This window comes from Pseudophryne corroboree, chromosome 9 (assembly GCF_028390025.1).
Source record: "Pseudophryne corroboree isolate aPseCor3 chromosome 9, aPseCor3.hap2, whole genome shotgun sequence".
NCBI lineage: Eukaryota > Metazoa > Chordata > Amphibia > Anura > Myobatrachidae > Pseudophryne > Pseudophryne corroboree.
The window spans coordinates 167,895,959-167,908,425 of record NC_086452.1 but is presented as its reverse complement, the minus strand read 5'-3'; the positions used below and the strand labels follow the sequence as shown (position 1 = coordinate 167,908,425).

General features: G+C 46.9%; 1 protein-coding gene across 3 annotated transcripts in view; it reads right to left on the bottom strand.

Annotated features, from left to right (window-relative positions):
• Nucleotides 1-12,467, bottom strand: part of GTF2B (general transcription factor IIB) — a 108,887-nt gene that overhangs the window by 20,073 nt on the left and 76,347 nt on the right. For all 3 annotated transcript variants that reach the window (XM_063939950.1, XM_063939949.1, XM_063939951.1), the window contains one exon: nucleotides 7,332-7,465. In XM_063939950.1, coding sequence (XP_063796020.1) covers nucleotides 7,332-7,465 — 134 coding nt within the window. The remainder of the gene's footprint in view (nucleotides 1-7,331; nucleotides 7,466-12,467) is intronic.

The following is a 12,467-nucleotide window of genomic DNA, read 5'->3' as shown; positions in this document are numbered from 1 at the left end:
AACTTTTTTAAAAGTCGGATTGAGATGGTCAGGAACGGACAAATCCTGTCAGATTTGACCGTTCATTGAATAGCCCTTGTCGGATCCATTCCGAAAAATGCATGTCGGAATGGATCTGACTTATTGAATATACCAGCTAGACTCCATGATTATTCTATCATATGTGGACAGAGTCCCATTTGTCTGCAGCACAGGGTTAAGGGTAGGGTCCAGTCCCTAATCAGAATTGTAAATTTTACTGCTTTACTCTATCGTGAAGCCTCTAGAACTATAGCTACCTAGAATGCACCAACATTCTGATAGCAGTAGTTTGATTGTATTCATAATTTAGATGAAATGAGAAATAATTCTGATGTCCGAGATAACTGTAAAAAAAATAAGATTTTACTTACCGATAAATCTATTTCTCGGAGTCCGTAGTGGATGCTGGGGTTCCTGAAAGGACCATGGGGAATAGCGGCTCCGCAGGAGACAGGGCACAAAAAGTAAAGCTTTTCCAGATCAGGTGGTGTGCACTGGCTCCTCCCCCTATGACCCTCCTCCAGACTCCAGTTAGGTACTGTGCCCGGACGAGCGTACACAATAAGGAAGGATTTTGAATCCCGGGTAAGACTCATACCAGCCACACCAATCACACCGTACAACTTGTGATCTAAACCCAGTTAACAGTATGATAACAGCGGAGCCTCTGAAAGATGGCTTCCTTCAACAATAACCCGAATTAGTTAACAATAACTATGTACAATTATTGCAGATAATCCGCACTTGGGATGGGCGCCCAGCATCCACTACGTACTCCGAGAAATAGATTTATCGGTAAGTAAAATCTTATTTTCTCTATCGTCCTAGTGGATGCTGGGGTTCCTGAAAGGACCATGGGGATTATACCAAAGCTCCCAAACGGGCGGGAGAGTGCGGATGACTCTGCAGCACCGAATGAGAGAACTCCAGGTCCTCCTTAGCCAGAGTATCAAATTTGTAAAATTTTACAAACGTGTTCTCCCCTGACCACGTAGCTGCTCGGCAAAGTTGTAATGCCGAGACCCCTCGGGCAGCCGCCCAAGATGAGCCCACCTTCCTTGTGGAGTGGGCCTTTACAGATTTAAGCTGTGGCAGGCCTGCCACAGAATGTGCAAGTTGGATTGTGCTACAGATCCAACGAGCAATCGTCTGCTTAGACGCAGGAGCACCCATCTTGTTGGGTGCATACAATATAAACAACGAGTCAGATTTTCTGACTCCAGCTGTCCTTGCAATATATATTTTTAATGCTCTGACAACGTCCAGTAACTTGGAGTCCTCCAAGTCACTTGTAGCCGCAGGCACTACAATAGGCTGGTTCAGATGAAATGCTGACACCACCTTAGGGAGAAAATGCGGACGAGTCCGCAGTTCTGCCCTGTCCGAATGGAAAATCAGATATGGGCTTTTGTAAGATAAAGCTGCCAGTTCTGACACTCTCCTGGCCGAAGCCAGGGCTAGAAGCATGGTCACTTTCCATGTGAGATATTTCAAATCCACCTTCTTTAGTGGTTCAAACCAATGAGATTTTAGAAAGTCCAAAACCACATTGAGATCCCACGGTGCCACTGGAGGCACCACAGGAGGCTGTATATGTAGCACTCCCTTAACAAAGGTCTGGACTTCAGGGACTGAAGCCAATTCTTTTTGAAAGAAAATCGACAGGGCCGAAATTTGAACCTTAATAGATCCCAATTTGAGACCCATAGACAATCCTGATTGCAGGAAATGTAGGAATCGACCCAGTTGAAATTCCTCCGTCGGAGCACTCCGATCTTCGCACCACGCAACATATTTTCGCCAAATTCGGTGATAATGTTGCACGGTTACTTCCTTCCTTGCTTTAATCAAAGTAGGAATGACTTCTTCCGGCATGCCTTTTTCCTTTAGGATCCGGCGTTCAACCGCCATGCCGTCAAACGCAGCCGCGGTAAGTCTTGAAACAGACAGGGACCCTGCTGAAGCAAGTCCCTCCTTAGAGGTAGAGGCCACGGATCTTCCGTGATCATCTCTTGAAGTTCCGGGTACCAAGTCCTTCTTGGCCAATCCGGAACCACTAGTATCGTCCTTACGCCTCTTTGCCGTATAATTCTCAATACTTTTGGTATGAGAGGCAGAGGAGGAAACACATACACCGACTGGTACACCCAAGGCGTTACCAGCGCGTCCACAGCTATTGCCTGCGGATCTCTTGACCTGGCGCAATACCTGTCCAGTTTTTTGTTGAGGCGAGACGCCATCATGTCCACCATTGGTCTTTCCCAACGGGTTACCAGCAAGTGGAAGACTTCTGGATGAAGTCCCCACTCTCCCGGGTGAAGATCGTGTCTGCTGAGGAAGTCTGCTTCCCAGTTGTCCACTCCCGGGATGAACACTGCTGACAGTGCTATCACATGATTCTCTGCCCAGCGAAGAATCCTTGCAGCTTCTGCCATTGCACTCCTGCTTCTTGTGCCGCCCTGTCTGTTCACATGGGCGACTGCCGTGATGTTGTCCGACTGGATCAACACCGGTTTTCCCTGAAGCAGAGGTTCTGCCTGGCTTAGAGCATTGTATATTGCTCTTAGTTCCAGAATGTTTATGTGAAGAGACGTTTCCAGGCTCGTCCATACTCCCTGGAAGTTTCTTCCTTGTGTGACTGCTCCCCAGCCTCTCAGGCTGGCGTCCGTGGTCACCAGGATCCAATCCTGTATGCCGAATCTGCGGCCCTCCAATAGATGAGCACTCTGCAACCACCACAGAAGAGACACCCTTGTCCTTGGAGACAGGGTTATCCGCAGGTGCATCTGAAGATGCGACCCTGACCATTTGTCCAACAGATCCCTTTGGAAAATTCTTGCGTGGAATCTGCCGAATGGAATTGCTTCGTAAGAAGCCACCATTTTTCCCAGGACTCTTGTGCATTGATGTACAGACACCTTTCCTGGTTTTAGGAGGTTCCTGACAAGCTCGGATAACTCCTTGGCTTTTTCCTCCGGGAGAAAAACCTTTTTCTGAACCGTGTCCAGAATCATCCCTAGGAACAGCAGACGAGTTGTCGGCATTAACTGGGATTTTGGAATATTCAGAATCCACCCGTGCTGTTTTAGCACTTCTTGCGACAGTGCTAATCCCATCTCTAGCTGTTCTCTGGACCTTGCCCTTATTAGGAGATCGTCCAAGTATGGGATAATTAATATGCCTTTTCTTCGAAGAAGAATCATCATCTCGGCCATTACCTTTGTAAAGACCCGAGGTGCCGTGGACAATCCGAACGGCAGCGTCTGAAACTGATAGTGACAGTTTTGTACAACGAACCTGAGGTACCCCTGGTGTGAGGGGTAAATTGGAACGTGGAGATACGCATCCTTGATGTCCAAGGATACCATAAAGTCCCCCTCTTCCAGGTTCGCTATCACTGCTCTGAGTGACTCCATCTTGAACTTGAACTTCTTTATGTACAGGTTCAAGGACTTCAGATTTAGAATAGGCCTTACCGAGCCATCCGGCTTCGGTACCACAAAAAGAGTGGAATAATACCCCTTCCCTTGTTGTAGAAGAGGTACCTTGACTATCACCTGCTGAGAGTACAGCTTGTGAATGGCTTCCAAAACCGTCTCCCTTTCGGAGGGGGACGTTGGTAAAGCAGACTTCAGGAAACGGCGAGGTGGATCTGTCTCTAATTCCAACCTGTACCCCTGAGATATTATCTGCAGGATCCAGGGATCTACCTGCGAGTGAGCCCACTGCGCGCTGTAATTTTTGAGACGACCACCCACCGTCCCCGAGTCCGCTTGAGAAGCCCCAGCGTCATGCTGAGGCTTTTGTAGAAGCCGGGGAAGGCTTCTGTTCCTGGGAAGGAGCTGCCTGTTGCTGTCTCTTCCCTCGACCTCTGCCTCGTGGCAGATATGAATAGCCCTTTGCTCTCTTATTTTTAAAGGAACGAAAGGGCTGCGGTTGAAAAGTCAGTGCCTTTTTCTGTTGGGGAGTGACTTGAGGTAGAAAGGTGGATTTCCCGGCTGTAGCCGTGGCCACCAAATCTGATAGACCGACTCCAAATAACTCCTCCCCTTTATACGGCAAAACTTCCATATGTCGTTTTGAATCCGCATCGCCTGTCCACTGTCGCGTCCATAAAGCTCTTCTGGCCGAAATGGACATAGCACTTACCCGTGATGCCAGTGTGCAGATATCCCTCTGTGCATCACGCATATAAAGAAATGCATCCTTTATTTGTTCTAACGACAGTAAAATATTGTCCCTGTCCAGGGTATCAATATTTTCAATCAGGGACTCTGACCAAACTACCTCAGCACTGCACATCCAGGCAGTCGCTATAGCTGGTCGTAGTATAACACCTGCATGTGTGTATATACTTTTTTGGATATTTTCCATCCTCCTATCTGATGGATCTTTAAGTGCGGCCGTCTCAGGAGAGGGTAACGCCACTTGTTTAGATAAGCGTGTTAGCGCCTTGTCCACCCTAGGAGGTGTTTCCCAGCGCTCCCTAACCTCTGGCGGGAAAGGGTATAATGCCAATAATTTCTTTGAAATTATCAGCTTTTTATCAGGGGCAACCCACGCTTCATTACACACGTCATTTAATTCTTCTGATTCAGGAAAAACTATAGGTAGTTTTTTCACACCCCACATAATACCCTGTTTAGTGGTACCTGTAGTATCAGCTAAATGTAACGCCTCCTTCATTGCCAAAATCATATAACGTGTGGCCCTACTGGAAAATACGGTTGATTCGTCACCGTCACCACTGGAGTCAGTGCCTGTGTCTGGGTCTGTGTCGACCGACTGAGGCAAAGGGCGTTTCACAGCCCCTGACGGTGTTTGAGTCGCCTGGACAGGCACTAATTGATTGTCCGGCCGTCTCATGTCGTCAAACTACTGCTTTAGCGTGTTGACACTATCCCGTAGTTCCATAAATAAAGGCATCCATTCTGGTGTCGACTCCCTAGGGGGTGACATCCTCATATTTGGCAATTGCTCCGCCTCCACACCAATATCGTCCTCATACATGTCGACATACACGTACCGACACACAGCAGACACACAGGGAATGCTCCTAACGAAGACAGGACCCACTAGCCCTTTGGGGAGACAGAGGGAGAGTTTGCCAGCACACACCAAAAGCGCTATATATAACAGGGATAGCCTTATAATAAGTGCTCCCTTATAGCTGCTTTATATATATCAAAATATCGCCATAAATTTGCCCCCCCCTCTCTGTTTTACCCTGTTTCTGTAGTGCAGTGCAGGGGAGAGACCTGGGAGCCGTCCTGACCAGCGGAGCTGTGAGAGGAAATGGCGCCGTGTGCTGAGGAGATAGGCCCCGCCCCTTTTCCGGCGGGCTCGTCTCCCGCTATTTAGTGAATCCAGGCAGGGGTTAAATATCTCCATATAGCCTCTGGGGGCTATATGTGAGGTATTTTTAGCCTTTATATAGGTTACATTTGCCTCCCAGGGCGCCCCCCCCCCAGCGCCCTGCACCCTCAGTGACTGCGTGTGAAGTGTGCTGAGAGGAAAATGGCGCACAGCTGCAGTGCTGTGCGCTACCTTTAGAAGACTGCAGGAGTCTTCAGCCGCCGATTCTGGACCTCTTCTGACTTCAGCATCTGCAAGGGGGCCGGCGGCGCGGCTCCGGTGACCATCCAGGCTGTACCTGTGATCGTCCCTCTGGAGCTGATGTCCAGTAGCCAAGAAGCCAATCCATCCTGCACGCAGGTGAGTTCACTTCTTCTCCCCTCAGTCCCTCGTTGCAGTGATCCTGTTGCCAGCAGGACTCACTGTAAAATAAAAAACCTAAGCTAAACTTTTTCTAAGCAGCTCTTTAGGAGAGCCACCTAGATTGCACCCTTCTCGGCCGGGCACAAAAATCTAACTGGAGTCTGGAGGAGGGTCATAGGGGGAGGAGCCAGTGCACACCACCTGATCTGGAAAAGCTTTACTTTTTGTGCCCTGTCTCCTGCGGAGCCGCTATTCCCCATGGTCCTTTCAGGAACCCCAGCATCCACTAGGACGATAGAGAAAACAAACATTCTAAATATATATCAAATAATTAGGTACAGTATCACTGAGCTTGAACTCAAAAAGGTCAAGACGATCTCCATACAGATAACTTTTTAGCATGTAGATTTATAAATCAATCACCACTTTCTTTCCTTATCAGATGAAATTGTCCCTCCATTGAAAGAAAATTATACCCAGAAAATTTGGGCAATGCATGAAACTGGGCATTGCCGGGGCATATTGTGCCCAATTAAACTTCCCCCTTTCTTATTTTTGGCTATTTGGTTTTTATCTTCTTTAGATAGCTACCAATATTTCTCACATACGTACTAAGGATCAATGTTACAGTAGATTATTTTACTGCACACCATGTAGGGTGCGGAAAAAATTAGCGATGTTGCATTATGCCACTGGTAAGAGTGTCACCACACCTTTCCGTCAGCACCAGCAAAGAGCTGTATTGCCTTCTAAGGGGTATATTCAATTAAAGTCGAAAAGCTGCAGTCTGTCGAAAAGACTGCAGTTTTCGACTTTGTAAGGTCGAATTGTGATTAGCCTTATTCAATATATCCCAAATTTTTTTGACAAGTCGATGAATTCGACTTGTCGAAAAGCACGTGGATCAGCGGAATAGCTGCCGATCCATGTGCTTGTGTCAAAAACGGGGCCAAAACCGACAGGTTTTGGCACCCTTTTCGACCATCTCAGTCCGGCGTAAAAAAAATGTCGGACTGAGATAAGGGATTAGAGTAGGAGAGGGGAGCCACAGGGAGACGGGGGACAGCTGCAGGCATATAGGGGAGATCAGCACTACAGTAGCGCTGCAGAAGGATGTCACACAGCAGCGCTGCTCACGGCAGCTTCCACCCGGCTCCAGCAAGTGAGGTCACGCTTGCTGGCGCCGAGTGGACACTGCCGTGAGGCCGGGCGGCTGTGTGACATCCTCCTGCAGCGCTACTGTAGTGCTGATCTCCTCCGTCTGCCGGCAGCTGTCCCCGCTGGTCTCCCCGCGGCCCCCCCTCCTCTCCTCCTCTGGGTCCCTCATCTCAATTCGACTTGAAAAAGTCGAATTGAGACAAGATTTGGATAGGAGTTGTCGGAATGGATCCGACGCTAATTGAATATACCTCTAAGAGTTGTAAATCGATTACATAGGTCTTTGGCAGGCACTGCAATCAGATTTTTCCAGATCCCATTTCATAAAGCAGACTTCAATTCACGTACAAAGGGATTAGATGAACCAAAATCTTACACATATCTGTACAACTTCTCAAGATGTTACACGAGTGCTAACAGGTTTCAGAAGTTACCTTTCCAATCATTGTTGTCAGGTCTCCACCACTTAACAAAGGATTCTGTGTATCTCCGACTCGAGATGGATCTTTGGTAGCTTTGTCATTACTAAAAGTTCGCCATTCAGAGCCAACATCAATAACTCGGTCACCTAAAGATACAAATGGCAAGCAATGGTTTATTATACATTCAGAAATGGACAGCTCTACGACAACGCTCAATATGAAGTTACTAGAATTAGAACACACTAATAGTGCCATCTGCTCTTACCAACTAGTCTATCCATGGGGGACCGCATTATATTGTTGCAAATTCACCCTAATCCCAAATGACACTAATACTTCCTACATGGTTGATGGGAATTACCCAAGTCTACTGTACATTTCCCAGCAAGTACCAGAAGTTAAAGATTTTTGCTCTGCATTTCATTACAACATACACATCCCTGAGCATTACCTTGTTTTCTAACTTTCCCTTTCACAGCTTTTAGCAGCTCCCTTTAACTGCAAAAATATAGATGCTAGATCGATTTAGCAGCAGACAAGAACACAAGTTATATATAAATGCATATAAGACTCAGTCATGAATTAGGTATATCATTTTAGCTCCATGCATAATTTCCCTACTACTCCAGCACTGTAATAAGTGTCAAGAAGAACTCTCAGACCAAACTTGTACCTCACCAATGGATGGACCCCTATGACATGTGCTAAATAGGTAAAAAGGGGTAGGGCCATGCAGCTCAACCATCCAATAACCCCAATCCTTAAGATAGTAAATTCTTGAGTAGATACCATATAGGATTTCCCACTATGTTGATCAGCATCTGTTATGCTGGGCAACATACCATCACACTACATGCGAAAGACAAAGGAGCCAATATATTGCCTTTCACACAAGAATTTGGCATCAAGATACTAACTTTTAGGACACAGTAGCGTTGAATGTATACGATATACCAGTGCACATAATGACTAGCATCAGTTGATGTATTAGGTACTGATCATGTCTACAGGACACTGCATACACAATGTAGGCAGGGGATAACTTCTTCCAGGAAGACCATTGGCTCTAGCTATAGACAGATGGATAGGATTACCACAGCCATTTATAAATGAGTGATGTGCATGACTGGTTCTTTGGGAGGTAAGTGGAAGCCACACTGATGCAAACACTTACCCCAACCTGTTTGCATTACTTGACCATTACAACTGTTCTATTTGAAGCTGGCATCACTAATAAGGTTTGGGATTCCTTAATGGGGTTAGTCCAGAGTTTCCCAAATGCTGCCATTACAGTCCAGGTGTTAAGGATATCCATGCTTGATTACAGGTGACTTAATTAGTACCTCAGGTCAATTTGATTTAACCATCTGAACTGGATATCATTAAAACCTGGACTGTATTGGCAGGGGTTGGAAAACTGGGTTAATTTGTGAGAAACTGGGAAGTTTGTATGCAGTTTATGATTGTAGATTAAAAATGTATTTATTTGCAATACACTGAAAAGGCAGACCTGGTTTGATATAAAAAAAACACAACTCATTTTGGAGATATTCTTGGGAAAATATTTATACAAAAATAAAAAAAACACAAAACACTTATATACACGGAAAAAAAAAAAAGTAATTAGTGCGCTGTTTCTTTGTAATGAAATGTTAATATATACAAAAATATTTAGGGTTGCTCTCTAATAGTAAGCAGGGGACTTTTAGTATTTCCCACATGAAATTTCTATTTAAAAATATAATAACTTTTTTTTCAACCGAAAACGCACAAAAAAAATAAGATTTTACTTACCGATAAATCTATTTCTCATAGTCCGTAGTGGATGCTGGGACTCCGTCAGGACCATGGGGAATAGCGGCTCCGCAGGAGACAGGGCACAAAATTTAAAAGTTTGACCACTAGGTGGTGTGTACTGGCTCCTCCCCCTATGACCCTCCTCCAAGCCTCAGTTAGGATACTGTGCCCGGACGAGCGTACACAATAAGGAAGGATTTTGAATCCCGGGTAAGACTCATACCAGCCACACCAATCACACCGTACAACTTGTGATCTGAACCCAGTTAACAGTATGATAACGTAGGAGCCTCTGAAAAGATAGCTCACAACAATAAACAACCCGATTTTTTTGTAACAATAACTATGTACAAGTATTGCAGACAATCCGCACTTGGGATGGGCGCCCAGCATCCACTACGGACTATGAGAAATAGATTTATCGGTAAGTAAAATCTTATTTTCTCTGACGTCCTAGTGGATGCTGGGACTCCGTCAGGACCATGGGGATTATACCAAAGCTCCCAAACGGGCGGGAGAGTGCGGATGACTCTGCAGCACCGAATGAGAGAACTCCAGGTCCTCCTTAGCCAGGGTATCAAATTTGTAGAATTTTACAAACGTGTTCTCCCCTGACCACGTAGCTGCTCGGCAGAGTTGTAATGCCGAGACCCCTCGGGCAGCCGCCCAAGATGAGCCCACCTTCCTTGTGGAGTGGGCATTGACAGATTTAGGCTGTGGCAGGCCTGCCACAGAATGTGCCAGTTGAATTGTGCTACAAATCCAACGAGCAATCGTCTGCTTAGAAGCAGGAGCACCCATCTTGTTGGGTGCATATAGTATAAACAGCGAGTCAGATTTTCTGACTCCAGCCGTCCTTGAAATATATATTTTCAATGCTCTGACAACGTCCAGCAACTTGGAATCCTCCAAATCGCTAGTAGCCGCAGGCACCACAATAGGCTGGTTCAGGTGAAACGCTGATACCACCTTAGGCAGAAAATGAGGACGCGTCCTCAATTCTGCCCTGTCCGAATGGAAAATCAGATATGGGCTTTTATACGACAAAGCTGCCAATTCTGACACTCTCCTGGCTGAAGCCAGAGCCAGTAGCATGGTTACTTTCCATGTAAGATATTTCAAATCTACCGATTTGAGTGGCTCAAACCAATGGGATTTGAGAAAATCCAAAACTACATTGAGATCCCACGGTGCCACTGAGGGCACAACCGGGGGCTGTATATGTAGTACTCCTTTTACAAAAGTCTGGACTTCAGGAACTGAAGCCAATTCTTTCTGGAAGAAAATCGACAGGGCCGAAATTTGAACCTTAATGGACCCTAATTTGAGGCCCATAGATAATCCTGTTTGCAGGAAATGTAGGAATCGACCCAGTTGAAATTCCTCTGTCGGGGCCTTCCTGGCCTCACACCATGCAACATATTTTCTCCAAATGCGGTGATAATGTTGTGCAGTCACCTCCTTCCTGGCTTTGACCAGGGTAGGGATGACCTCTTCCGGAATGCCTTTTTCCTTTAGGATCCGGCGTTCAACCGCCATGCCGTCAAACGCAGCCGCGGTAAGTCTTGGAATAGACACGGTCCCTGCTGAAGCAGATCCCTTCTTAGAGGTAGAGGCCACGGATCTTCCGTGAGCATCTCCTGAAGTTCCGGGTACCAAGTCCTTCTTGGCCAGTCCGGAGCCACTAGTATCGTTCTTACTCCCCTTTGCCGTATAATTCTCAGTACCTTGGGTATGAGAGGCAGAGGAGGGAACACATACACTGACTGGTACACCCATGGTGTTACCAGAGCGTCCACAGCTATTGCCTGAGGATCTCTTGACCTGGCGCAATACCTGTCCAGTTTTTTGTTGAGGCGGGACGCCATCATGTCCACCATTGGTCTTTCCCAATGGACCACAATCATGTGGAAGACTTCTGGATGAAGTCCCCACTCTCCCGGGTGAAGATCGTGTCTGCTGAGGAAGTCTGCTTCCCAGTTATCCACTCCCGGAATGAACACTGCCGACAGTGCTATCACATGATTTTCCGCCCAGCGAAGAATCCTTGCAGCTTCTGCCATTGCCCTCCTGCTTCTTGTGCCGCCCTGTCTGTTTACGTGGGCGACTGCCGTGATGTTGTCCGACTGGATCAACACCGGCTGACCCTGAAGCAGAGGTTTTGCCAGGCTTAGAGCATTGTAGATTGCTCTTAGTTCCAGTATATTTATGTGAAGAGACGTTTCCAGGCTTGACCACACGCCCTGGAAGTTTCTTCCTTGTGTGACCGCTCCCCAGCCTCTCAGGCTGGCATCCGTGGTCACTAGGACCCAGTTCTGTATGCCGAATCTGCGGCCCTCTAACAGATGAGCACTCTGCAACCACCATAGCAGAGAGACCCTTGTCCTTGTCGACAATTTTATCCGCTGATGCATCTGCAGATGCGATCCGGACCATTTGTCTAGCAGATCCCACTGAAAAATTCGTGCATGGAATCTGCCGAATGGAATCGCTTCGTAAGAAGCCACCATTTTTCCCAGGACTCTTGTGCATTGATGCACAGACACTGTCCCTGGTTTTAGGAGGTTCCTGACTAGTTCGGATAACTCCCTGGCTTTCTCCTCTGGAAGAAATACCTTTTTCTGAACAGTGTCCAGAATCATCCCTAGGAACAGCAGACGTGTCATCGGGATCAGTTGGGATTTTGGAAAATTCAGAATCCACCCGTGCTGTTGGAGCACTACTTGAGTTAGTGCTACTCCGACCTCCAGCTGTTCTCTGGATCTTGCCCTTATCAGGAGACCGTCCAAGTAAGGGATAATTAATACGCCTTCTCTTCGAAGAAGGATCATCATTTCGGCCATCACCTTGGTAAAGACCCTGGGTGCCGTGGACAATCCAAACGGCAGCGTCTGAAACTGATAATGACAGTTTTGTACCACGAACCTGAGGAACCCTTGGTGTGAAGGGCAAATTGGGACATGAAGGTAAGCATCCTTGATGTCCAAGGACACCATAAAATCCCCTTCTTCCAGATTCGCTATCACTGCTCTGAGTGACTCCATCTTGAACTTGAATTTTTGTATGTACAGGTTCAGAGATTTCAGATTTAAAATAGGTCTTACCGAGCCGTCCGGCTTCGGTACCACAAATAGCGTGGAGTAATACCCCTTCCCTGTTGTAGAAGGGGTACCTTGACTATCACCTGCTGAGAATACAGCTTGTGAATGGCTTCCAATACCGTCGCCCTGTCGGAGGGAGACGTTGGCAAAGCAGACTTTAGGAACCGGCGAGGGGGAGACTTCTCGAATTCCAACCTGTAACCCTGAGATACTACCTGCAGGATCCAGGGGTCCACCTGCGAGTGAGCCC